Genomic DNA, 27,398 nt, shown 5'->3' on the forward strand with positions numbered 1-27,398 from the left:
ACTCACAGGGCTTGGACAAGTTAACTGTTTGGAACTTATGTTTTCATTTGTAACAGGGGGAATTCTTCAAGAAACAAACATTTTTGATCACCTTACTACGTGTGGGCTCAAGGATATGGAAATCCACACGACATGACGTTGGTTTGCCAGAAACTTGTATTCTTTGGCAGATGGTGATAACACTGAAATCACAGGATTGTTGAGATAACTAGAAGAGTGAAAGTGTTTGCTAGACTATAAGATTTTATGCAATTGTTATTAATGAATAAAGTGATTCATAGTTTGCTAATGGGAAGACATAAAAATTAGGCATTTAATAAAGAAATATTAGATAAAATTTATTGCCTCACAAGATTTTATAATCCTGTTCTTCCCAACCCCTTCCTTTGCAATGTAATATAATACTGATTTGTTTATTTATAACTCTCCCTTTCAATTCTGTTCCAGACAGGGATTTAAGACTTTCCCAGTCCTACTCCATTAACCACCGTGACCAACTATGTCCATAATATAAAAGCTAACATGACATTCATTCTTCCCAGGCTCAATTCTTTCTCTGTGGAATTAGGAGGAGGTGAGGCAGACACTTCATCTTACTCCTAATTCCCATCTGCTTTAATATTGCTGGGAGGCCCAGAGTCATTCATTCAGTATCTCTTCACATCTACTTACGATCCTAGGTTTGCAACAATAACATTTGAGGGGTAACGATTTCCCATTTGGGCAGGAACATTCAGTGTCCTGGGGATGTGTATTCCATTCTCTTGTCCATGGCATATTCTTGTGGCATCTTTTAGATCATTTATATCAAACTTTTAAGCTCACAGATGGTCATCAGTGCTTCGACTGGGAACCTTACATTTGACACCAACACAACTGCCTGCTTCAAGAGAGTACTTGCTACCCTAATATGCTGTTATTTCCTTGGGATATGGTATTTTGGTTTTCACCCAGTTTTTATAAAATAATATAAGCCTAAGTGAGCGTAAGATTTTTGTATTTAGAGCATGGGAAAGAAAAGTTTATTAATTGGAAAGCATGCATAAGGGAAGAGAACGGATCTTAGCTAGCCAGTGAGTTCCAATTACAGTGGTATTGAATCATGTTAAAGTTGACTTAAAGGGGTCATACACCAGGGCAATCCCCCTTTTTCTTTACTTATATTAAAAGTGATGGATGCAATGAAACGTGAAACCAAGAATGAACATTTGTGAAACCAGTGGAAACATTTGTGAGTAGTTTTAAGACACAGTGTTCAAGTAGTAGATAAATGTTTGGTGATGGCTTGATCAATATCCTTAAGAAAGGAAACAAGTAGGATTGAGGGCCATCGATAAACACGTACTATTGAAAGAATGAAAGAAACTAGGTTAAATTCACAAATTATACGTATAGGATTATATGGCTGATTTAAAGGATTTTTAAAGGTAATTTTGACTATTGGAGATTTTCACTTTACTCATTAACCTTCAAACCTAAGATAAAGCTCCACTGTATACCAATACAAACAAAAAACAAACCAATTTCTTGGTTTCGTTTTCAAAGATGTGGCTCTAATTGCAATAAAAAATAATATCAAGCATGAAAATAAAAGGTACTTAGTAAAATTATAAGTAAAATAATAGAAGGAAGAGAATACTTTATATTTTAAAGGGTAAAAGTTAATCATACAGTTGAATAATAAATGGAAACCGAATGCATGATTAATAAATGGTCCCCAAAGAAATTTTGGGAACTATTAGGTCAGTAAAGCCAGAGAAGCTTCTTTTCCTAAGTCGCTAATGCCTATCTCAGAAGCCACATATGCTTAAAGAGGAAAACTCTCTTTACACCCAGAAGAGCAATTAGTATCATATTGATGAGATAAAACTGATTTGATGTGGGAAAGCACAGAGGGCTTGCTGGGTGGATTTGGTAAATTTTTTACTTGGGTAGTTTAACCTCTGAATTTAATTTTCCTCATGTATTAAATGGGGGTAATAATACCTTGAAGGGCTATTATAAGAATTGGGTGTAATGTATTTAAAGGTCCTTACCTTAGTGCTTGGGCTCCTAAAAAATAGAGACTGCTATGATTATTACATTAACACCTGGCCTGGGCTGGGCACCATTATGATGACTTGAAGAAATTCATTCACAACCTTTACTTCTAAATCAGAAAGTTTCAAGAACAATCATAGAGGAGGTTGATACAACATTAATTAATGCAATATTTAATCATCTTGCTTATTCTTTGGTTTCTAAAATTCCAATAATAAAAAATTATAGAATTTTAAACAAGAAGAAAATAAATGGAGGAAAACTATATTTTTTTCTTTAGTCAGGTTTATTTAATTTTCCAAAAATATACTTTCAAACAATAAAATTACGCGATTAGCGACAACTATGACAAAGAGATGAACACAGTTTATAACTTATAACCACAAAAGAAGAATACTTAGTTCAGTGATTATCATCCGAAACGTGATGACTCAGTGATTATAGATTATAGGGCAATGAAATAAAAACCAAATTCTGTTTGTCTTGTAGTCCTGTTTTAAAGAACTGTGGTGGGAGAATTCTTATTGCTTCTTGAAAAGTGATATCGATGTTATAAGTCCCATATCTGACTACCTTGCCTGGAATTGCTGATGAGATATGGCAGTTTTCTTCATCAAAAGGGAAGTATTTGAGCCAGTTGAAATATAAGATGAAACTCTCCTTAAGGTTATGACTTTACCGTTCTGTTCTGATTGTTTGGGACATTCTCTGGGGAACTATAGTATTTTGAGTTGCTTCTCACAAAAGAGAGCTGGGTGGGACCAGAAGGCTCTAAAATCATTTGAGAAACAAATAACATACTCTTGACTAAAATGTTAATTCCTTATTCAATCTGGGAGTGAATGGAATGTCCTGCACTTAATGAAATAAAAGTGTTTGATCTAGATCTCTTACCAGTTTAAGCTTTCATTCATAACCCACCTTTCCCCTCCTTATTTAAAGAAGTGGGGATAATTGAGAGAAAAACAGTCACAAGGGCATGCAAAGAATGTCTGTTGCTCCCTTCCACAAATATTCACTGAACATGCATGTGCCAGACGCTGAGAATAAGCCCTCCCTGAGCGGTATGTGTATCACCTTTGGACCTCAGCGTCTAACAGTCATATTATAGGGATCATATTCTTCTTTAACAACAACAAAAACTAACTAGGAGATACAGACTTCCACCAGCTACGTGTCCCCCCAACCTCTAAATCAGGTTTTGCTCATCTTTTCTGTGTGTCTAGTAGTAAAAAAATACAGTCGGAGACAGGCTGTACTACAGCACAGCTTAAATGACTTACTTGCATTACAATTACTGCGAGGGTAGCTAAGTGAGGGGTGTTTAGGAAAGGAACTTTATAGTTTGAATGCACTTCTAGTATATGATAGGCACTGTGGTAAGTTTACATCCTTTCTCTTAAATTCTACATATTTATTATTCCTATCTGAGCTCAATTTCCTCATCTAAAAAAATGGGATAATACTTTGAAACCCTCTCAGGAGGATTAAATGGGACTTATAGAAAGGAAGGTAATTAATATTTATTGAGTAACTACTATGGGTCAAGCCCTGCGGTTTGTCCCTTCACATACTTTATCTCTTTCATTAGCTCCATCTTAAGAATGAGGAAAATGAGGTTAAGCAGAAGTGACCAAAACTATTTTTCCCCAGTGGAGGAACCTTCACCAAGAGCCCAGAAAATACATATTTATGGAGTGCTTACAATGTGTGAGGCATTTTTCTTGGTTGTAGTGAGCAAGACAGAGGTCTGTCTCAAAGAGGTTTGGCGTACTCATCCAGAAAATGTTTGGGGGTGAGAGGGGGCAGATAATGGCTCATACAGAAGAAAAATCAGTGGCACTGTTTTGGGCCAAGGTAGGTTTCAGATGCCTATTAGACATAAAACGGGTGAGGGGTGAGGCGTAGGAGGTGGAGAGATATGTGTGGAATGTAAGGGAGACATCTGGGCTAGAGATAAAACACTGTGAGTCATCAGCACATAGATAATGTTTAAAGCTATGGTGCTGAATGAGATTTCCTGGGAAAAAAGTGTAGGCGGAGAACACAGTTAAGGGCAGAGAGTCCCGAGGCCCTCCAACATTTAGTCATCTGACAGAGGAAAAGTATTCAAGAACCACAGAAGTGACCAATGAGGTAAGTAGAAAATCGCATGAGTTCGGGGTCATGGAAGCCTAGAGAAAAGTTTCAAGGAGGGAGTCATCACCAGTGAAGCTACCGTAAAGGCGCATAAGATACAGAGAACTGGCCACTCATTTCGCCTTTCACTGAACAGATATTTACTGAGTACCAACTCCATACTAGATACTGCTCAAGGGACTAGAGATACACCTGTGAACAGAACAGAGGAAAATCCCTGTCCTCATGGGATTCACATTCTAGTGAGGGGGGGAAAAAGATAAACAATTAAATTATAGTATGCTAGTTGATTCTGAGCCCTTTACAGGAAACGCAAGCAGAGGCGAGCGCTCTGGGTACGGAGAGTGGGGCTGCAATGTCAAATAAGCCCAATCAGGCTCTGGACTGGGGGCTTGCACCTGTCTGTTGTTACATCAAGGAAGGAAGCTTCCCTTTGCTTCTGAACGGCACTCAGTCTCTTTCAATTGACTTGAAGGACACCGGGGTTGGGGGGAGCGGGCAGCGTGTATGGAGTGGGGAAGGATCCTTACTGGGGCCCTACTTGAAAGATTCAAACTTAGCAAATGGAATCTTGCCTATAGTGCTGGGAGGGCAAGCCCTCCTCGTTGTCAGTCGCTGGCAGTCAGAGGAGGATCTAATTCACACAAGCAAGACCTTTAGAAGATAGCCGTGGAGCCACACATGGGAAGAGCATCCCAGGAAGAGAGCCCAGCAAGGGCAAAGACACCGAAGCTACGGAGCATTGAAAAAAATAAAAAATAAAATAATAAAATAAAATAGAGTAATCAGGGAAGGCAGCACAGAGGTGATCTGTTAAGTCCTGGACGAGCAGAGGGAACGAGCGAGGCAGGCATCTGGAGGAAGAGGTTTAAAGAGGGAAGAACACGTGTGAAAGTGCCTGGAAAGTTGTGAAGACTCAGGAGGAGGCCGGAGTGGCTGCAGCAGAGTAGATGAGGAGGAGGGTGACCGAATGAGGCGAGAGGGGATCGGAGCCTTCACTGTGAGACGGGAAGCCTGGGTTTTGAGCAGAGGAGCGCCATGCAGGCTACTGTGTTGAGCAGACACTGTTGGGACCAGGGATGAGGGTGGGGAGCAAAGGCCGAAGCAGGGAAATTAGTTAAGAGGCAATTGCTATAATTTAGGTGAGAAATGGTGGGCCTTGGGCCAGGTGGTAAGTGAATGCAGTGAGAAGTTTAGAGCAGGGGTCCCCAGGCCCTGGGTCGTGGACCCCGGTACCGGTCCGCAGCCTGTTAGGAACTGGGCCACGCAGCAGGCGGTGAGCGGGGGGGCGAGCAATGGACGCGTCATCTGCCGCTCCCCATCGCTCGCATTACAGCGGCCTGAACCATCCCCCACACCCCGACCTCCTGCCGCCCCCCGTCCGTGGAAAAATTGTCTTCCACAAAACCGGTCCTGGTGCCAAAAACGTTGGGGACCACTGGCTTAGAGACTAGTCTCAATGTTAAAGCTGATGGGATTTGCTGATTAGCTGGATGTAGCCTGTGAAAGAAACCGCCAAGCAGGATGCTAAGATTATCTGCCTGGGCGACTGGAAGGATGGAGTTAAGGTGGGGAAGACATCAGGAAACTGGGAATTGTTTTTGGAATTGGGAGGAGATCTACTGCTTAAGGGGAGAGGCTGGCCTCAGTGGGAGTCATGGACAGTTCTTCACGAGAGTATATGCAGGCAGAGGAGGAAGCAAGTTCTTTCTTGGTGGTTTCTATTTTTTTCAGTGAAATAGCAGTCAAGGTCATCAGCCAAGAGGGAATATGCAGGGAGGTGTTTGAAGTCTGAAGAGAGAAACAGTTGTCAAGGGGAGGAGGGGAATGAAGAAACCAGGGTAACAAAGTAAAATTCACGAGCAGCATTGAAGGCCCACTTGACCTTGATGTGGTTGTGTTTCCCTTCAGCCATATTAAGGCACACAGGTGTGGGTTTGGAGTCAGAAGAGAGCTGGAATCATCTGTGACTGATGGTTTGCTGAGTACAATGGAACAAGGAGGAGGGGAAAGACATTTAGTGTCCAAGGAATTCACTCACCCCACAGCCAGGGGTAAGAGAGGAAGTGAAAACAACCGCCACTGAGAGCTTCAGGGGAAATTGTATCCCCAGGGGAGAGACAGGTTTCGCTTAGAGCAAAGAAAGCAAAGGAAGAATTCAAAAGGATGAGGATGCAGGGGATTTCTTATTCTTGGTAAAGCAGTTTCAGTGGCCTTGATGCGGCTGGATCGGAGTGGGTCAGTGAGCAAGGGAGAGAACAGAAGTTGACAGAAAAGCAGATAACTATTTCAAAAAGCTTTGCTCTAAAGGTGCTGGAGTTAGCTGAAGGGTGGTTGAAGGCAAGGTTTGTGTGTGTATTTTAAGGTGAAAGGTATTACAGCATGTTTTTATACCAGTGGAAGAGGGTAAAAAATTAACAACACAAGAAAGCAATGGGATAAATGTGGGGATCTCTGCAGAAAGCAAAGCCCTTGAGAAGGTCAGCGGACATTGGATCCAAGGCGTAAGTGGAAGAACGAACTTAGAATTCGGTAGAAGGAAAGAGGCAAAGAAGGCTGAAGGCAGGAAGGTTGATGGAAACGTCAAATAGGAAGATTTGTTAGTTCTTGGGAATGAATCTACTTATCTCTGAAAGTATGAGGAGGTTATCATCTGAGAAGTGATGGGGGAAGGAAGATTGGGTATTTGATGTCAGATAAATAGAACTGTGAGGAGAAATGGCCACCAGGTAGGGAAAACGAACTTACTAGGGAAGTGTAGTAGGTTTGTTTGGCAGCATGGAGTGCCCACCTGAGAGGCGTGGTCATAAATCTGAAGTGAGATCAGTCAACATAGTTGTGTACTTTTTCCCATCAGGCCTTGCTGCTTTGGTACAGGTGCCAAGTAACTGGCTCACAAGGACTGTGGGTTTTGCCAGGTGAGTATGTTGGGGGGTGGGGTAAGATACAAGGAGGTTAGGATGTTTCCAATGAAGTGGTGAAAATGCTGGGCCATCATCTATGCTTCATAAGGAAGGAAGCAAGGATAGGAAAGGAGTCATGGACAATGACAGATGGTAAGATCAAGGGACTGGAAGTCTGGGTGAGGTTAAAGCCTTGCTGGAGTGAAAGAACTGGGGTAAATGAACGCAAATGGTTCAAGACGATAAACCGAGAAGGGGGTGTATGAGGTTATAATTTAGGAGATGGTGTATTATTTTCTCTCCCAATTAAAAAAAAGCATTAACCAAATAAAACCTTAAGATCAAGAGGATGTTGCTTTTGGCTACATTAAAAAAAAGCACTTTCTGATTACATCTCTGGGTTGGTCACAGTTTATTTGGCTAGGAGAGTCTGAGTTAATATCACTTGATTTGAATTTTACAACCGATCCCAATATAAGATGAGTGCCCTGTGTTACAATCTAGGGAAGCACTACAGCATATAGGGGAAATCTATAAAATTGTTTTGACATCAACATTGAGGGATATATATGTCCTTGACTTTTCATGTAAATTTATGATACCAATATTAAAATAAGAAAATGCTCATTCTGTAAATTAAGTGGACATTTTCCAATGAATTCTATTATCCTAACAACTTTAAAGAGTAATAGGAATTCTCTGGGAGTATATATAAAAAAATTAAAGGAAAATATTTTGCTGTTAAGGGGTTTAGAAATAAACACAAAAAACATTCATTATAAAATTTTTATTCCATTGTATTGTCATTTAAAATACAAGAATATAAGCAAATATCATCCAGTGTCAGAAAATCTGCAGCACTTAGTGACAAATCCATAGCTTCATGGAAATTTTCAATTCATTTAAAAAAACACCCGAGCCATTTAAGTAATAATTAAAATGAGCTTTGTCTCTACATATAATAAACTTCCACTTGGCTTACACAATTCCATTTTCTCCAACGGGAAGCTGTGTAGGATCCAGTCCTACCTTCTTCATTGATACGGCAACATCAAACAAATAGTCATAACACTCACACCTGTTAAAAAATAAATAAATAAAAGCAAAAAGAACTAAAAGTGTTCAGTGAAAAGAGAGTTCTCCAATCCTAACAATCACATTTTTCCTCTACATCAAGTTAACCCTGTTCCTAGCAGATTTTTTTTTTCTTTCCTCAATTCTAGGCAAAGTTTCTCTTAGTTTGTCTCCAACATTATTAAAACACGGAATCATACTGAATCATGCCACCATACTATATACTTCTCAGGAAATAAAAGGGAGTTTAAAATATACTACTTATGTAAATTTAAATTTTTTATTATGCACCATTTTTTGAAATAAATATAGCAAATCTTTATGCGACTTGGGTTAGCTTTATTCTAGCCCTCAATTCAGGGAACAAGATCTGTATCTCCTTCTTTGTATCAAAGAGTATAGTGCCTTGCCAAATAAAAGCTCATCTGAAAAATATTTCTTAACAAAAGAATATATAATACAAATAAAATATTGAGAAATAATTAGTGATAAACTATTTAAATTTAAACCAATTTGACCAGTAACACACAAAAAAATCATACTCCGTTTTCAATCATAAAACATATTTCATTCTCTTTTAGAGTGTGGTGACTTGCCCCAGACGTTCTTTGGTTTCGGTTTACACTTACATGCTTTTAGCCTTCTCCCACGTCTCTCCCCAGACGTAGACTCCGTGCCGTCTGACTAGTACTGCACAGGAGTCTGGGTAATCATTCATTGCTCGGGCCATTCGCTCTTTGAGGTCTTTCTCCTCAGGTGTATTCTCAATAATGGGTACTACTAACATATCATCGTATCTGTTAAGACAAAACAAGCCATTTGCTTTACTTTTTAAAACAAATAAAGGTATTCATATATAAAATTTATAATTTTTTCAAATAACAAGTTAGACGTTCTCTTTATATCTGAAAAGCCACTCCAAATTAGGAACAAGATGTTGCATGTTATTCTGTGTATCTTGTATAAACAACTGTATCAAGAGACGCCTTGGGAATTTGGCAGGCACTTTTCCAATCCTAAGTATAAGTGGCAGAAATTTGTACAGGATACTGAAACCTAACAAAGAAACTATCAAGATCATACAAGTATTTCCCTGAAGGATAGAGAATCACAGTAGTTTTAACAGGAGATGAGAAATGATAAATTTCAGAATTAGAAGCATAGGAAGGATTAACAATTGAACTACTTATTAAAGCAGGAATTTCCCAACGATACAAAATCATTCTATTCTATCTCTGCAGGACCCAAAAGTGTCTTGGATAGACAAATAAATAAATGCAGGTGTGGTTTATGGCCCTGGGATAGCAAAAACCTTTTGGAGCTAACTATTAAAGGTATGACAATATTTTCAGAACGTTCTCAAATCTGTGACATTAGAACTTCTTTACCTTATTTTTAGTAAGTACATGTGATGAAATCAGAATATGCATTTTTCATTTTTGCTTCTGCAGTAATATTTAAGCAAATAGCTTGTTACTGGTAAAACTATGTCTATTTGTGAGGTCATTTACAACCAATCAAAACTCAGACATGTTTTCCTTTTAACATGAATTTCTCTTGCCTTGTTAATGTTACATCTGCTTTTTCACTACCTCTGTGATTGCTAAACTTAACCAAAATAAGTTCTATCCATATATTACCAGAAGTTACTACTTTAGGGAGGGTACAGACTGAGTAGCTGTCATGTGATAAAGAACCTGGCCAGGGCTTCCCTGGTGGCACAGTGGTTGAGAATCTGCCTGCCAATGCAGGGGATGCGGGTTCGAGCCCTGGTCTGGGAGGATCCCACGTGGCGCGGAGCGGCTGGGCCCATGAGCCACAATTGCTGAGCCTGTGCGTCTGGAGCCTGTGCTCCGCAACAAGAGAGGCGGTGATGGTGAGAGGCCCGCGCACCGCGATGAAGAGGGGCCCCCGCTTGCCGCAGCTGGAGAAAGCCCTCGTGCAGAAACAAAGACCCAACACAGCCATGAATAGCTAAATAAATTAAAAAAAAAAAAGAAAAGAAAAGAACCTGGCCAACCATTATCAGGAACAGTACGAGTTTGCCCATTATTTCACTTAAGTAAAATAGAGGTAATTATAAAATATCCTTAAATGTGGAAGGAATAAATTGCTAGTCCCAAATCTTTCCTAGTATTGGCCAGGAGAACGACAAACTTATATTTTCCTCTACCATATACCGAACAGTCAGAAATATCTCCAGGTGCAAAATAATTCACAGCAAAATAAGGCCTCAGGAACGGAGCCAGGGTAGTCCTTTGACCATCAAACAGTATTCTTTTCACTCTACCATAGGCATGTTGCATCCAAAAGGTACAACAATTATATTTAACATGGTAACCTCCCCCGATAAGAATTAGGCATTTGAAAGTTATTATAATTTTTTTTAAGATGGACTTAAAAATTTTAAAAGTAGAATAGAAAATGTAAAAACTCCATCCTTTCTTAGTCATCCACTTTTTATTGCCCCTTCTTTTGACTGGACACTTAGGATTCTCCCCAAATACCGATGAAGTATCACTGCCCCTGAGCTGTGATAATGACCCTGTTACTGATTTCCCAGCCAGGTTCAAACAGAATTGCAAAAGCATGTCAAAAAACTTTGTACTCTTTAAATTCTGAGACATTCAAAATAATATATAAAGTGTATACGTTGTGATGCATAACAAATGACATCTCTTCATTCATGTCATTCGTTTTTCCACAAAATTCCAAAGGCTCTCTATTGTGCTCTGCTCCTCTACCCACCGTTTCACACGTTCTTCTGACCTATTTTTATTTCTTCACCAAAGCAATCAAATGCCGATGAAATTGATAGCACACATAATGCCTCTCCTTCAAGACCCAGATATGGAAAAGGCAATATGCGGCTATGCTTTTTTTAGTATGTACACTTTCATAATTTAAATATTTAACTTTTGTAAATAGGTGTTTCCCAGTGCTGAGGAATGCTTTAGGCACACAATAAATATTAACTAAAATCAAGTCCAATTAACTTCTCAGCACACTAGTTTAAACACATACAGTCTATTATGTGCAGTAACAGTAAGATACCGCTATAAGAACACTTTAGAAAAACTGGCACCCTTTTCCTCTAAACAAGGCAAAGTGGATTCAGCCCCTTTAGGAAATTGGGAAGGGTGAAGGCTCAGGAACAAGAATGCCTGTACATTCAAACAAAATGCCGAGCCTGTCCCTGAGCCCTGGGAACGTGTTTCTTCATGTCACTGTATTCTAGATTGACGAATAATTGCTACATTTTTGTGGGCTGGTGGATTTAGCTGATTTTATCCAGAAGGCCTCAGTTCTATACTATCTACGCCAGTTTCCACACTGAAAAATTATAAACGTATAGAGATCTACTTAATTAAAATAATAATAAAACTTTTTAAAAAATGAAAATATTCCAGAAATACTACATGAAATCAAAATGAAGCATAAGATTCAGTCAGAGCTGAAACTTCCCGAAGACAACGTGAAGGTGAGGACAGCTTGCTCTTGGGGTTCTTCAATAAAGGAACACACTCTTTCCATCTCTGTAGATACCTCAGCCAGGATTTTTGCATTTTACTCTGACAAACATTTAATTATTCATGTTGGCAATAATTTACCAAGGCTGGGTTGGGGATGGGGAAAAGGAGGGGAGGCATCTGATTTGTGTCACTGAGAATAGATCTGGAAGTATAATATTAAGGGGGGTACTATCTGACACAGATCTACCACATCTCATTAAATACATAAAAAGATCAGTATCCTGTTTATTACAAGAAGGAGAAATACCGTTCAAATTATTTAAGCAAAAAATAGAGGAAAATACCTGTAATACCCTCCTGAGGTACATTTCTTTATTCCTTTGATCATCTCTTGATGTGTAATTTTAAACTCCCTTCCTGGGAAGAGAAGGGTGGCCATGACAGCAGCTTTAGAGTGGGTATGAATCACAGCACCTGCTCCTGGAGGGGGAAGAATACAGTTACATGCTCAGTGAAAACTAAATTGCACCTTTTAAAGAAAAAAATATATACACATATACACACAAACACACACACTTATTTGTATATGGCTTTGGACTTGTTTTTCTTGGCATGGAATAATAAGTTGGCAGCGGGTAGGAGGGGAGAAAGGAAGATAGGAAAGAGAACTACTGAGAGAGAAGTCAGAAAGCAAAAAGAAAAAAAATTAAACTTTATCCAGCATCAGGACAACGCATGATACTTTATACATGCTCAAGAAATATCCTTTAGATGGTCTGAAGTACAACTATAATGACCGTGGAGATCATAATCATAATACTACTACCACTCAATTAGGGATTCCTATGTGCCAGGCACTGGGCAAATCCCCTGTATAGATGTTATCTCTCCACATCATCACAGCAACCATCTCCCCCATTTAATGGTCAAGGACATGAGGCTCAGAGATGTTAAATAACTTGTCCATGGTTATTTAACTACGTTGTCCTACTACAGACAGTAGTTGAAGAACTTGGATTTGAACCCAGTTTAGTCTGACCCTTAATCACCAAGATATGCTTCATAGTGTAGGCCATATCTTGGTAACATAAGGGGATGGTAGGGATTTTAAGATATAGATGCAAGGGATTTACCTAAAAAAGAATTTGTATGCTATAAAACTCAGTAATGGCTATTTTTGCAATGGGAAGTTTATTTAGCTTTTTGCTAGGAAAGATTCTCCATGCTGTTAGAATCTGTTGCTGAAGTTTCATCCTTTCAGTAGTAGCTGATAATGTCTGGGAACAGCACATGGCATGATTACTAACTCTATATTGATTTTATTCAGGGGCTATACTAAAGCATGGTCCTAATGACTTCATTGTTAAGGCTGAGCCAGTACTTCAGTTATACTTTCCTATTTTTACATTGTCCTCTAGGTTCAACCTTTCCATGTTGGTTTTCTACCACGATTTCTGGGAATTAAAGTAAGAGTCCTATTTTTATCATAAAGTAAATTTTTCAAAAAAGAGGATCACTCCCACTGAAGTGAAAAAAAGGGCATGATTTTCCCTCATTTGTATTTTGATTAACTTCTACTACAAGTTCCCAGAGATATAACTCTGAACTAAGTGTAGGAATTGGGCTGTAAATATAATATTTAGTTGGTTAATTTGACAATCTAGTGGAATCATATTGATCTAGGTTGGAATTCTGGCCCCAATACTCACTGGCTGTTTATTTTGGGAAAATCTTCCCAGAGCCTCTGTCCTCTCATATATAAAATGAAGTAATAATGGACCTCCCACAGAGGCTGATGTGAGGACTGAATGAGTTAACATATTTAAAGTCCTTGCACATAACAGGTATTCAAGAACTGTGAACTACAACAGTAATTGCCATTATTTACAGGCGCCTACTCTGCAAATATTCTTTACGTTGAATACATTTTCTGCCTACCTCTCATTGTGTAAGCATTCATGAAAAGAGGAGTACACTGGCTTTTTTTAAGATTCTTATATGGCGGAGGTCCACTTATGTCCTGTTCATTGATGTCACAAACAAACATGTCTTCAGGCTATTTAGAGGGGGAAAAAGAAAAGAAGAAGGCTTATACAATATCAATTAGAAATGTCCCCTTTCTTGTGTGTGTGTGTGTGTATATATATATATATATATATATATATATATACATACACAATTCCATTTATATATAGTATATATAAACAGTGCTAATAAATATACATATTTAACTCACATTTTAAATATTTATATAATTATAGTTTCTCTCTCAAAATTTTTTAGCCATTTTGAGAAATAAAAAAATGTTTTCTACTAATAAAAATCATCTCAAGAAAGTTAAAAAAAATCGACCTTTAGAATTTGAAGAAAAAAGTGATATGGAAAATTTAATATGCATGTAATGATGTTGATGTCACTTCATCAACTTAGTTTCTCAGCTTTGCCATGTAATTTCACAATATTTCAGAGAGACTATATAATCATCATTTTAGAATGGGTGTTATAATTTTTTTTATATTTCATAATATAAGAGGAAAAATACAGAGTAAAATTTTCTTATCCCTTGAGAATCTTAACTGGTACTCAGAAATGTTAATCTCGATGACATACTCTATTTTTAAAGTTTTAAGGAATTATGTAGATCCACAGGTTTTTCCTAGTAATACATGCATATCTCTGACTTGTAACTTTCATTTGCCAGGGTTTATTACAAACTACAATATAAATGTTTTATTAATGAAGCACTATGCCTTAGACAGAATTAAGTATTATGTGCTTGTTTTAACTCTATTCTGGGTATTATTCTAGCATTAATACAGAATGGGTCTTCTCAAAATGTTGAAACAAAGTTTTATAACTTTAAATTGAAAAAGCTTTGCCATTATTAAATATGAATCAGTTTGGTCCATTTGAGACCACCAATCTGATTACCCTATTAGCCTGATAAAGATGGTGTTATATGCTGCAAAGTTAAAATCATTTTTTATTATGACTTAAGACTGCACTATTCACTTTTGCCCTCTAGAGGCTGAATGAGAATTCAAAACACCTGGTTGCAAGCAGGATACTTACCACCTTAAAAAAATTTAATAGTTACTTAACAAATGTTTGTTGATTAGTTATTTAAATTATCACAATATAACCTCCCTTCAAAACTAAGATTTCTTTTAATATTAATTCCATTTCACATAACAATAATCAAGTAGAGAAGAACAGACATTTGGTTTTAAGAAGGATCCCTTTACCATACCTGAATCCGTTCCTTTTGCACTCCTGAAGGAGCAATGTAGATTTCATTGCTGGTAACACAAAATACAGAAATTGGTATTTATTTAACTCTAATGTTCTGCTTTTGCAAAAAGAAAAGCGTACCCTTGCAGTCCAATCATTAATGATCTTTATAAATCAAGTCATACAAATAGCTGCTTTATTTAATTAATGGTGTAGGCTGTATCGAAAGAATACCAAATTAATTTCTTTATAATGCTGATGACACAGTAAAATGTTGATAGTTCCTTTTGTTACATTTTCATATATATTTCTTTATTTCTTTTTTATGGTGCAAAATCAATGGTAACCAGGCTTTTATCTGGTTAGGGGAAATAAAAATCTGAAAACATAAGTCTTTAGCATCTTTAAGCATGAATAAGCAGAGTTTATCTTACTATACATGGAACACAGTTATTCTAAAGTCCAATCAGGGGAAATATGCTCACTTGGAGTAGATCTCTGTCTTGCAAGAAATCAGGGTTAATTTTATTGTTTGAAATGTTCTTATTATAAAACATGACGCTCAGAGACCTCTGCTGGATGGTTTATTAAATTACAGCATTAACACTGGGCTACTTTTTGGGTGGAACAGTATATGCTTCCTAATTGAAAAACACTTCTATCTTGTGAAAATATTTGGTGACAAAGCCAGAACAATTGCAGAAAGTTAGAAATATAAAAGGCATGGCTACATCTGGAGATCTCTCTGTTACACAGCACATTGTGCTAAGGGAGATGCTATAGCAGTACCACTTACCACAAGGTGCTTTCAAATTTGATTTGGAAATTAATCTAAAATCTTCTCTAAATTCTCTCCACCCTCAACAAAGGTCCTTTGGCTCATGTATCAGTTTCAGTTGCTGACAGAGGGTGTTAAAGAACTGCCACATAATGCAAACGAAGGAAATACCAGCACTTGCACGCTCCAGCTTCTGCCACTGAGGCATGGACGTAGGGACACTGAATAAATATTAACTGTTTCCCAGTGAAAATGAGAATGACTACCTATATTGAATTGAGCTGTCAAAGTTGGGGTTGCTAATAAACCTATAGACTTGGAACTGACAAAAATTTAAGAAAGTTCCTTTAAGGATCTACTGGTAAATTAAGGTCTAGAAAATAAATGCCTGATAACGGGAGTGAAATCCAAAGCAGAGTAAGCTTTGTTCAAGCATTCATTTTCACAAAGTAGCTATTGCTTTAGAACTTTGTTGCATAAGAAAACCATAAAGTGGCACTCCTCTGGAACCAGTGGGAATGCGTAGGGATCATTACTGTTAAAACGGCCCCTTATAAATACCAGGGATCCAAATCTTTTGTCCTCATGTAACATGAAAGAGACTCTAGAATCATGTGTGGTACCTAGTCCAGTCACCTCCAATGGTAAGTGGACTTGTAGGTCTTCTTGTGTGCGGAGATATTTATGCAGTCCTGGGAACAGACTCAAATAAAGTTCGAAACAGTCTGCTGGTAAATAAACTCCACCTACAAAATGGGAAAATCCAGGGTTTTTATTCAGTTTGTTCAAATAATTTGGTATGCTAAATGTCTTTTCTTTTTTTTTGGCCATGCCGCATGGCTTGTGGGATCTTAGTTCCCCGACCAGGGATTGAACCTGTGCCCTCAGCAGTGAAATCGTGGAGTCCTAACCGTTGGACCACTAGGGAATTCCCTGGTATGCTAAACCTATTTTTATTACTGCCTTTATAAAATGGAAATCAGTTTAGACTTTGATCAACTTTGAGTAATTAAAAGATTAGCTAACTAGGTTTTAGAAAAAAGTATACCTACAAAGAAGGAGATATGTGGATAAAAATATTAATACAAAGATGACAGAGCTTTTATTTTAGGAGGGAAACATGCCAAAGACTAAAAGTGAAGTATTTACTTGGTACTGTAAGCCACAAACAAAAGCATTTTGAGTTTCAAGGTATTAAGTTTTAGAATTTATTTTCTCCATACTCCCTGCTCTTTCACAATGTGGTGAGCAGGGGAACAAAACACAAGAGTATATAATACATGTTCTATTTTTATTTACTTAAAAAAAATCCTTTAAACTTTACTATGATTCAATTATCTTGTCTACAATATAGGTTTATTAATTTTAATTCTAATAGCATACAACAGGATTACTGTCTCTGACACATAAAAATATAATGCTGTGAAAGACAGGAAACCAGCCTAAGCACAATGGCTGCTCAGTATCCTGGAATTGCCTTGATTACTGTTATTTTCTTGGTCCTCCATTTCTTCCTTCTGATTTAACTCTTATATGTGTCTTAAGCTATCTTTTATCATATACATTTTTGGCACCATACACCAGTAGCATAAGCTGAACTGATAGTAGCCAAACCTTGGAATCAGTAAATAATTTCATATTCCCCAAAGGGCTTATTGCTAGAATTATTCTGGAAACACAATCTATTGGGTTTGTACTTCATTCTAAATTTATTCGCTCTAAGCATCAGATAAAGAAAACCAAACTTTCACTAACATGAGAATAATATTGCTGATAAAATTATTGATATGGGTCTATGAAGTCATTTAAATATTAGGGAGAAAATTCAACATGTTACTACAAATTACCCATTTTACTCTGTAAGGCAGAAATTTAGTAAGATTCCAAATACAGTGCCATAAAACTGTGGCTGTTTTCACCTGTGACCTCCAGGAGGCTCCTCACCAATTAAGAAGCTGAGCAAAAAGCATTTTACAAACACAATGCAACTTCCCTATAAATTGACTGTAGTGCCATAAAGCCAATTAATTTTAAGAGGTGCCAGTGAGTGTTTTAGGGTGACCACACATAATTTTAGTGCATGGTTCTACAAAGAATTTTAGTTTTACAAAGAACATAGTCTTTTATGTCTTTATGATCAAAAAAATTCCCTCTTGAGATCTGCAATGGTCCCTTACCTGCATTCTATTTTTAACTTAGCTGTTTTTTTTAAGAGCCAGTTGGAAAAAGTTATTTTAACTCAGTTTGGTAGAAAGCTCTCTTTTGTACATATACAAACTATTTCTGCAAATGCAAAAAAAAAAAGCAGTTAACTAAAGGCAATGTTTAGAATATAATTTATTATAAGTAATACATGTGAGAAACCAAATTACTAGGGCTCAACTCTTAAATGGATAAATGAAACAACAACAAGTGTTGTTATTATAGGACTTTGCTGTGAACAGATCAACTTGAAAGTTTTGGCAAAATAACTTGAAAACCTGCAAAATGCTGATTGACACATTAGCACTGGGTTGATGGTAAGAGAGGACACACGTGACGGATGTCCCATGTATTGATACCATGTGGAACAGGACGTTTCCAGACTGAGAGCCTCCCTACACATGAACTGTGACATTTGTTGACTAAGGGCTCTCCTGTCATTTCCCACAGTTTAATTAATATTTCATGAATTCCTTGGTAATTTGAAGCAGATGAAATTTCAATGGCATCATCTTGTGGTATGCTATAAAATCCCCTTTGTTCAAAATGTTCTGATTATATTTTACATTCCATTCTTTTCTAAACAATTCAACATTACATAAATATTGTAGTAATCCAATTTTGTTAAAGAAAGTGAATTAGGATAAAGAAATAAATCAAGTTACTCAGTTTTAACATTCAGCCTCCAGACAATATTATTCCTAAAATATTTCAGGAGCAAATACATTAATCCTGTTCCAGAAACACTTAACTGAGATTCCACAACCTCTATTTTCATTGTTAGTAGGTTACTTATTTCTTCACCCTCTTTTTTTTTTTTTTTTTTAAGATTTATTTATTGATTGATTGATTGATTGTTATGTTGGGTCTTCGTTTCTGTGCTAGGGCTTTCTCTAGTTGCGGCAAGTGGGGGCCACTCTTCATCGCGGTGCGCGGGCCTCTCACTATCGTGGCCTCTCTTGTTGCGGAGCACAGGCTCCAGACGCGCAGGCTCAGTAGTTGTGGCTCACGGGCCTAGTTGCTCCGCGGCATGTGGGATCTTCCCAGACCAGGGCTCGAACCCGTGTCCCCTGCATTGGCAGGCAGATTCTCAACCACTGCGCCACCAGGGAAGCCCTCTTCACCCTCTTAAAGGAAAGGCAGTGATTAAGTCTAAAGAACAATTAACTACTATTCATTCCTTCTGTTTCAAGGCCAGTACCTCTCGTTTTGTCCTGTGAACAACATGGACCTGCAGGTGTTATGTCCATTAATAAAGATACATGCACTTAGAAAGGCATATTGCCTTTTTTTGGACTCAAAAAAATGTAATTTTTAGAATTTTGGGTGGTTAGTAATCTGTATTTAAGTGACTTTAAAATATGTATCTGAACCTTTGAAACAAATCCTGTCTATCCAGAGTGGACCCTTGGTAGTTCCAGACATATGAACATACCCAGCAACATGTTATTTAACTATGGTACTCCATGGACTGGGAACCAAATTATTCTGATTAGAAATTATGGTTCTTAAATCCTTAGATATTTATTATATCTGTAACATCTGCAACATCTGCACACTTATTCCATTCAGTTATGCAAATACCTATTTCTCTATTTAGAAACTAAATACCTTCAGTATCATAAAACTGATCATCAGTTGTACATGTTAGGCTCTCTGTGGTCTACTTATATGGAGAATTCTCAGAGATGAAATCAGCCAGAAACTTACCCATGCTTCAAGCTAATTCCTCCTCCAGTCCCAGTGACCCAGCCCAAATGGTAAAACTGTTTGCAGAGCTCTGGGATCAGGTATTTTGGATGTTCCTTGTCCTTAAAAAGAAGATAATGATTTCTAAAATAGACATTATTTTATCAAATGACTATTCTAGATGATATCTCTGTTAAGAAACCAATTTAAGGAAGTTTAAGAAAATCTACCATAGAGAGGGTACAGTGAGGGAGAAAATTATTACAAAATATATTTTGTTTTTAATGTTTGGAATGTGGATCTACCATATTATTTTGCAACCAGGAATTATTCAGGGCCATACAGTCTAATATTATGCAACAGGTTGCAAGAACAAGGTGGAGAAATGCCCAGATTATATTACAAAGTATCTACTGAAATGGCTAAAATAAAATAGGATCTAGTGCTGAAAGGAACATGCTTCAGTCTGTCCAGAAAATTTCTTTACACATAACATCTTATTCAATTAAGGCATGATATACATGATATACTATAATAGTTATTTATTATCTGTGTTGGTTCAATTTTATTTTTATTTTAAAAATGTCCTCTGTTTCATAGCAATTGTATCATTTTCTCTTATTACAAAAGCAATATATACTTATTATGGAATTATAAAGTCAAGAAAATAATATAAAAAGCACTCAGAAACAATCATAATTAATACTTTCTAGGCCCAATCCTATGAAGATATATGTTGGGATAAACACTGAGCCTTATTTATTTATTTATTTATACTGAGGTATAATTGACATAGAACATTATATTAGTTTCAGGTGTACGATAATGATTCCATATTTGTATAAATGGTGAAATGATCAGTATGATAAATCTAGTTGAAATAAGAGCCTTACTTTTATATGTCTAATGATTACTTCTTTAGAAAACAAAACAAGGCGTTTCCCCCTCTTTTTTAAAGCTAAAATTAATGAAAACAAAAACTATAATAAAGAAATACAATGAATTCCATTTTGGCAGTATAATATACAACCCTTACCTTGAAAACAAGTAAAACTGCTGAATAAGTCATTCAAAAAATATTTCAAAATATACTGCTGAGCTGGCAAGAAAATAAGGTTTCACAGCCATAAAAGAAATGAGAGTGAGTCTACCTGGGAGGGAAGTGAGATCCAAAGCCCTAATTTCCCTGAAGGTATTTGCAAATCTCTGGTGACCTCTTCAATTTTGATAGCTATGCATGTCACTAGAAACACAAGATAAAACCTAGGGTGTGCTCAAAATAGGGCATCTAATAGAAAATCCCTACATATGCATGGGACCCCAAGGGGCTATACCCTCCAGGTGAAAGTGAACAAGAAGTAGTCACACTGTGCAGAGAAGCACAGCTAGCAAACCTGCATATATAAATCGGCACTGGGTAAAGGGGAAAAAAACATCTTTGAGTCCAAAGAGGGATTATTATTGAACAGACTAAATTTTCAGCTATTTAATTGGATTTCTGAAATTATGATATTTTCCCAAATTCACTGTTAATATTTTACATACACATTTTATTTTAGATAAGTACTATGAATGATCATTTGCTGGAGTAGACTTAAAAATGTAAAATTAAAAACATGGGAATGTTGACATTTTTTAAAAGTTCTGATTGAACACAGGCTTAGGGGTTAATGGACACAAAGGCAAATCCATATTACACCATTTATTGCTTACGTGACCTTGGGCCTCAGTTTACTCATCCATTAAATAAGAACATTATGAGGATTAAAATGAGATATAATGGATACAAAGCATGAAGCACAACGTGTGACACAGTCAACACTCGTTTCCTTCCCATTTTAACGAGTTAAAAATCCCTGAATTAAAATGAAAAATAAAGTTATATTGGTCTTTCTTATATCTTTCCTTATGAAATCTAGCCAAAATTACCCATGCCCTGTATAATTTGCTATTTCCTTTTTTAGGGATATAAGTGATATTTTAATTACATATTAAATTACAGCTAATGAGAAGACTCCTGCAGTTTTACAATCCTTAACCATTAACTTGCAGGGCACGTTGCAAACATTATAGAAAACAGTCTGTTATTAAGGGCATCCCCTTTCCCTTTTGTCTTTCCAGCACTGAGGTATTAGAATAATTAGCCTGCTTCATGCTACAGGAATAACAATGGTAAGGCAGCTGCTGTTAATAAAGTTTCATTCAATTGTTCAAACCCACAAAATTACAATTTCAAGAAAAATAATCACTTAGCAGCAGGAACCAACAGAGGTATATTTAGTAAAAATGCAGTCATTTAAGTTATCCAGAATGATAAGAAAAATAAAAATTAAAATATGTATTTTAATAAGAATTCACAAGAAAGAAAAGGTTTAGTTAGTATTTAGCTCTCCCCTGAATGTCAATATTACTTGTCTGTTATTGTTAGGTCTGTTAGAGTAAGAATTTTGAAAGACATATCTAAAGATGGATTACAATCAACTTCTTACAGCAGAGGTTCCGTACAGTGAGGAAGAAACATTTAACAGTATTTTGTATATACTTTCAAAACACTAAAGCCTAAACAGTTTTTGAATCAATACTTCATTTCCCCAATTTTTCAATCTAGTTATTTTAAGGAAGTCAGCCTCGAATGTCACTGATATAGGCTCACAGCCAACAATGGCTCTCATCCCCTCCCCCACCTTTTCTTTCAAGTTAAGCATAATAGAGGCATTATTTCTCAGATAGAGGTTTTCACAAGGGACTCTTACAAACATAAAATGAACACGTGTCAAATGTATTTAGCCCATCAACTAAATGAGGGAACCAAAAAGATGATACTCCTGTGTCCAAAGAGAATTCAAAACACACACACATAAAAATAATCAGGAATCCTGGATTTACAAATAAATGATATAGAAAAAGTGGACAATATCCGCTGCAGCGATAAGTTGAATCTCTATAACACGACTTGCATTTCTATGAAAAATAATCATCTGCATTACTGTCAGCATTCTACAATTCACAGACCTGTAAAATAGCGTAAAGATAGCCCCAAGACACCTAGTAGTCTTTTTTGATCATTTCAGTCTTGCAGAATTTTTCCTCGCTCTGGCCTAAGAATGGACTGGATACAGGCACAGTCAAGGTGTCAGCATTTTCTGTCTCTGGTCTTTGTTTCCTTCTGCACTTCTGATTCATTCTCCTCTCTGCATACTGGTTTTCTTTGCAACTTCACCTCCACTCAAAGCCCTATTTCTCCCTCCTACCTTCACTACACTTAAAAACTGTTACCAGTTAAGCACTGACTAGAAATCAGAAGACAAGGAGGCTGGCTTTAGCTTTGACCCCCACTAGCTTTGACCCCCACTATGGCGAGTCTGTGACCCTTTCTGGCTATCAGTGTCCTTATTTTAATAATCTGGATCAGTGATTCCTAGACTTCTGAATTTCAAGACCGGTAGTTTTTGTTGCTGTTGTTTTTTAAATTTTAGGGACTGACATAAGGTTACCAGTTAATGACATTGGTTATATTTAACCATCCATTATCACATTTTTCAAAAAAGAAAGTGCATTTTTAACATAAAAAGAGTAGGAAGGATAATGTCGGAATGAAACATAGTCCTTTAAATGAATGCAATTAATTTTGTGAAATTCACTTTACCATCGTCCTTATTTTTCTTATTCTGCAAGAATTGAGTAAAAGCTCTCAAGGACACATATTTGGGGAGGATTAAAGTTATCTTTCCCTATTTGGTCTCCTTGCCTACAATTTCTCCTTTTTCTTCTCTTTCTTCTCCAGCTTACCCTTCACTCTATTATTAGTACTGAAATAATAACACTACTTTGATCGCTGAACTCCCTCAAATCATTTAATGTTCAAATATCACCCCCTGGGTCTCTTATTTAAGTCCATCTGCTTTCTTGCTCCAATTTAACTTTTCACATATTTTCTTTCACTTTTTTACGTACATCTCTCAGTTCTAGTCAACCTGGTTGTGGTAATCAACCTCCAGGATGGCTCTTAATGATCCCTGCTTCCTGGTATTCACATCCTCGTGTAGAGTTCCATCCCACATTGTACCGGGCTGGTCTGTGTGAAGACAGACTAAGATGTGACAGTATGTCACTTCTGATGGCAGGTTACTAAAGCCTACAGCTTCTGTCTTGGTTGCTCTCTCTTGGATCACCTGCTCTGGGGGAATCCAGCTGCCATGTCGTAAGGGTACTCAGCCTATGCAGAAGGCCACAGAGCAAAGAACTGAGGCATCCAGCCAATAAAATGTGAGGAACAGAGACCTGCCAATAACTTTGTGAGCTTGGAAGCAGATCCCAGCTGCAGTCAAGCTTTGAGATGCCTGAAGCTCCAGCTGACAGCTTGACTGCCAACTCATGAGAAACCTTGAGCCAGAACCCTGAGCTAAACTCTCCTGGATTCCTAATCATCAGAAACTGTGTGAGACAATGATTGTGCATTAAGCCTAAGTTTTGGGATACTAGCTGTGCAGTAATAGATGACTAAGACACATTTTCTTGCCAGCCAAGAATACATCTTTTTCTCTTTGCACTGTTATTGCTCATGCTGGATCTCCAATTATCCCACCTCTAGCTGTCAAACTCTTGCTTGTCAGTCTTTACACCAGGCTTCCTACCCACCTCCCCTATGATTCCTTCTCTCATCTTCTCCGCAGGAAGTGATCCTTCCTTAAACTCTGTGCCATGGCATTTGCATTCTGTACCTTTTTTTGGTATCTGTTATATAGCCCTCTCATTCATTCATTCAACAGACCTTTACTGAAGGCCCTGAAGAAATAAATACGAGTAAGAGAAAATCCTTACCCTTGAGGGCTCAAACTCTAGTAAAGAAGTTAACAGCTGTGAAACGACAAAGCAATATATAAAACAAGATGGTCCAGGGCATTATGGGAACAGAAGCTACTGGTGGGAGGGAGCAGGAGTTGGGAAAAGCTTCACAGAGGAAGGGATGCTGAGCTAAGTTTTAATGAAGGATGGCAGAGTATACAGGTAGGCGAAGAGGAGAAAGGGCATTTCAGTCAGAGAGAACTCTGAGTAGTTGGAACCGGAAATAGGTTCTTTGGGATGCAGCGGGGAGGGAAAAAGACTGTAAGGGTCTTTCATGCCAGGCACAGGAGTTTGGACTTTATGCTACAGATGGTTGATAACTGCTGAGTAGTTTTTTGCTGTTTTTTTTTTTTTAAATGAAAGCTTCTTTCTTTCTTTCTTTCTTTATGGCTGTGTTGGGTCTTCGTTTCTGTGCGAGCGCTTTCTCTAGTTGCGGCGAGCGGGGGCCACTCTTCATCGCGGTGTGCGGGCCTCTCACTGTCGCGGCCTCTCTTGTTGCGGAGCACAAGCTCCAGACACGCAGGCTCAGTAGTTGTGGCTCACAGGCCTAGTTGCTCCGCTGCATGTGGGATCTTCCCAGACCAGGGCTCGAACCCGTGTAGCCTGCATTGGCAGGCAGATTCTCAACCACTGCGCCACCAGGGAAGCCCTGCTGAGTAGTTTTAAGTAAAAAATGATAGGATCATACTTTGTTTTTGAAACACATCTACAGTGGCAATAAAGAGAAGAGGCTGAAGGGTGACAACCAAGGAAGCAAAAGACCAGACCAGAAGAAGGCTGTGGAAATAATTTCAAAATGAAATTGTAAGGTGGTGATGGTGAAGATGGATCTGGAAGATAATTAAGAAGTTAAAAAGAAAGGATGGGCTTTGGGTGAGAAGACTGAAAAAAAGGAAGGCTTAGGGCTTCCCTGGTGGCGCAGTGGTTGAGAGTCTGCCTGCCAATGCAGGGGACACGGGTTCGGGCCCTGGTCTGGGAGGATCCCACATGCCGCGGAGCGGCTGGGCCCGTGAGCCGCAACTGCTGAGCTTGTGCGTCTGGAGCCTGTGCTCCGCAACAAGAGAGGCCGCGATAGTGAGAGGCCCGCGCACCGCGATGAAGAGTGGCCGCTGCTTGCCGCGGCTGGAGGGGGCCCTCGCACAGAGGCGGAGACCCAACACAGCCAAAAATAAATAATAAATTTATTAAAAAAATTTAAAAAAAGCAAGGCTTAGAGGAATTCTAAGTTTCAGTTGGCTGAGTAGCTAAGTGGGTAGTGATACCAGTCATAAGTATTCCTTGAGTGTCTATGTACCAAGCACTTCCTGGGAATTCAGCCATGTACAAGACAAAGTCTCTGCACTAAAGGAGTTTATACTCTAGGGGGTAGTTTAAAAAAAAACGACGTCGACTGAAAAAAATGCACAATGTGACAGTTAAGTTTAATTGGGGGCAAAATGAGGACCATAAGCCGGGAGGGAGCCTCTCAGCTCTGAGGAGCTGCTCCAAAGCGGTGGGGGGGGAGGTCAGTAGAGACGTGATTTTAGTGAAGGGGGGTTACATGGAATCAAGCACACATTTTGGCAGATGGCTGCTGTTAATCACAAGAAGTCTGCCGCTGGTCACGAGATGTCTCCATTAATCCTTTTAGTGCTTTTCTAGATATAAGATGCAAGAAATTGGGCTCATAATATGTTCTCTTAAAAATAACTATCTGAAGGCCTGTTCTTCCTAGAGTATCTCATTCCTACATCCTCTCTGAACCTTTCAGGGTGTGTTGAAGGTCAACCACTCCAGTAGGTAGTGACCTAAACCTTGTAGAGGCAGACAGTGTGCGAAAATTTTTAGTTGGCAGTGAAAAGAGGAAAAAATAAATAAACTGTAATAAGTGGGAAAAAGGAAACAAACAAGGGACTTCGCTAATCTGTGTTAAGTCACTTATTCGCACAAGATAGTGGTTGACAAGTACTTCCCAATATAATCTGTCATCTTACTACTTTTTAATTGGGACGTTCAGCCCCGAGAGAGAATAACAGAAGGAATAAGGACTTTCCCTGCCTCTTAAGCAAGGCTTCTCACATTGTAATTGTTTATTCGTCTAGCTCTCCTCCAGACCCCAGGCCATTGTCTTAATCACCACCCTGACCACGTGCGTGTTCCATAAAATTCTTGGTGCGCAGAAGTGAATGAAAAGTTATGTGCAGCCGGAGGGTGGATTTTCCTTTGACTTCTGCTTAAGGAAAAATCCTTTTTACGATCATCCCATAATCAATCTAAACCGAGACAGGCAAAGAGCAGCTGTGCAGATGAAAAGTGCCGGCTACAGTCCGCAGATCTGGCTCGGCGGACGTTTCCGAGTATCTACTAGGCGGCAAACGTCGGGCTGGTCGCCAGGACGTAGAAAAGAAGCTCGAGAGCACAGTCTTAGCTTCATTTCCACTCCAGAGCTTCACGTTTCCCAGCTTGGTCTGTCTTCATGTTAAGTGGTTTTGAAACACACACGAAAGACACCCGACGCTCTCCTCCGTTATTTTTTCCTTTTCAACGTTTGGTGCCCAACCCCCGCCATCAAAGAATCCCAGCGCTGAAAGGAGGCCCGCCTCGGGGCCCGGGGCCTCAGGTCTGCACGAGGAACGGGAGCGGCGGCGCGCGGGGGTCGCGTCCGGACCGGCCTGAAGCCCCACCGACCTACACCCAGCTTCCGCCGCCGCGCCGGGCCGCGCCGGCGCCTCGCCTCCTGGGAATAGAGGGCATCGGTGGCCCCGCCCCTACCTGCGCGCGACACTGCAGTGAGCGACACTCTCCCTCCGGAGCGTGACAGCCAGACATGGCCCGGACGAGGGGTACCCGCGCCCTCCAACCTTCTCACGGCTTTACTTCTGGCGCTCCGCCTGGGTTAACGCGGCAAGGGCAGAACTGCAATCAGGCGGCCCTGAGGGCAGCCCGGGGGCGGGGCGGACAAGGCGAAAGGCGGGTCTGGGAGGGCCTCGCTGCCTGGAGACCCAACCGCGGAGCCGCCTGACCAGGAGGCGGGGCCAAGCGGTT

The 27,398-nt window shown here is 38.8% G+C and overlaps 2 protein-coding genes and 1 long non-coding RNA gene across 9 annotated transcripts in view; 1 reads left to right on the forward strand and 2 right to left on the reverse strand.

The window, feature by feature from the left end:
- Positions 1-7,732, forward strand: part of LOC309636876 (uncharacterized protein) — a 47,597-nt gene extending 39,865 nt beyond the window's left edge. For all 5 annotated transcript variants that reach the window (XR_014250254.1, XM_082410610.1, XM_082410606.1 and 2 more), the window contains one exon: positions 57-7,732. Coding sequence is in view for 4 of the 5 variants with exons in the window: in XM_082410606.1 (XP_082266732.1) it covers positions 57-203 (147 nt within the window). In the remaining variant the exon portion in view is untranslated. The remainder of the gene's footprint in view (positions 1-56) is intronic.
- Positions 7,733-7,854: 122 nt separating this feature from the next.
- APIP (APAF1 interacting protein) lies at positions 7,855-27,313 on the reverse strand. Of its 3 annotated transcripts, none has more exons than XM_082410595.1 (7): positions 27,126-27,313; positions 19,551-19,651; positions 14,880-14,928; positions 13,568-13,685; positions 11,974-12,109; positions 8,786-8,953; positions 7,855-8,160 (listed from the first exon to the last, which is right to left on the reverse strand). In XM_082410595.1, the coding sequence occupies exons 1-7, from the start codon at positions 27,180-27,182 to the stop codon at positions 8,061-8,063; spliced, it is 729 nt and encodes a 242-aa protein (XP_082266721.1). In that variant the 5' UTR covers positions 27,183-27,313; the 3' UTR covers positions 7,855-8,060. The 3 variants fall into 3 exon arrangements, with proteins under 3 accessions (XP_082266721.1, XP_082266722.1, XP_082266723.1); XM_082410596.1 differs by lacking the exon at positions 27,126-27,313 and adding an exon at positions 17,816-17,921; XM_082410597.1 differs by lacking the exons at positions 14,880-14,928; positions 27,126-27,313 and having other exon boundaries at positions 19,551-19,627.
- Positions 25,777-27,116, reverse strand: LOC309636922. Its single transcript, XR_014250320.1, has 2 exons — positions 26,433-27,116; positions 25,777-26,011 (listed from the first exon to the last, which is right to left on the reverse strand). It is a non-coding gene; the product is annotated as an uncharacterized lncRNA (long non-coding RNA).
- Positions 27,314-27,398: the final 85 nt, after the last annotated feature.

Source organism: Balaenoptera physalus (assembly GCF_965194825.1).
Source record: "Balaenoptera physalus genome assembly, chromosome: 10".
NCBI lineage: Eukaryota > Metazoa > Chordata > Mammalia > Artiodactyla > Balaenopteridae > Balaenoptera > Balaenoptera physalus.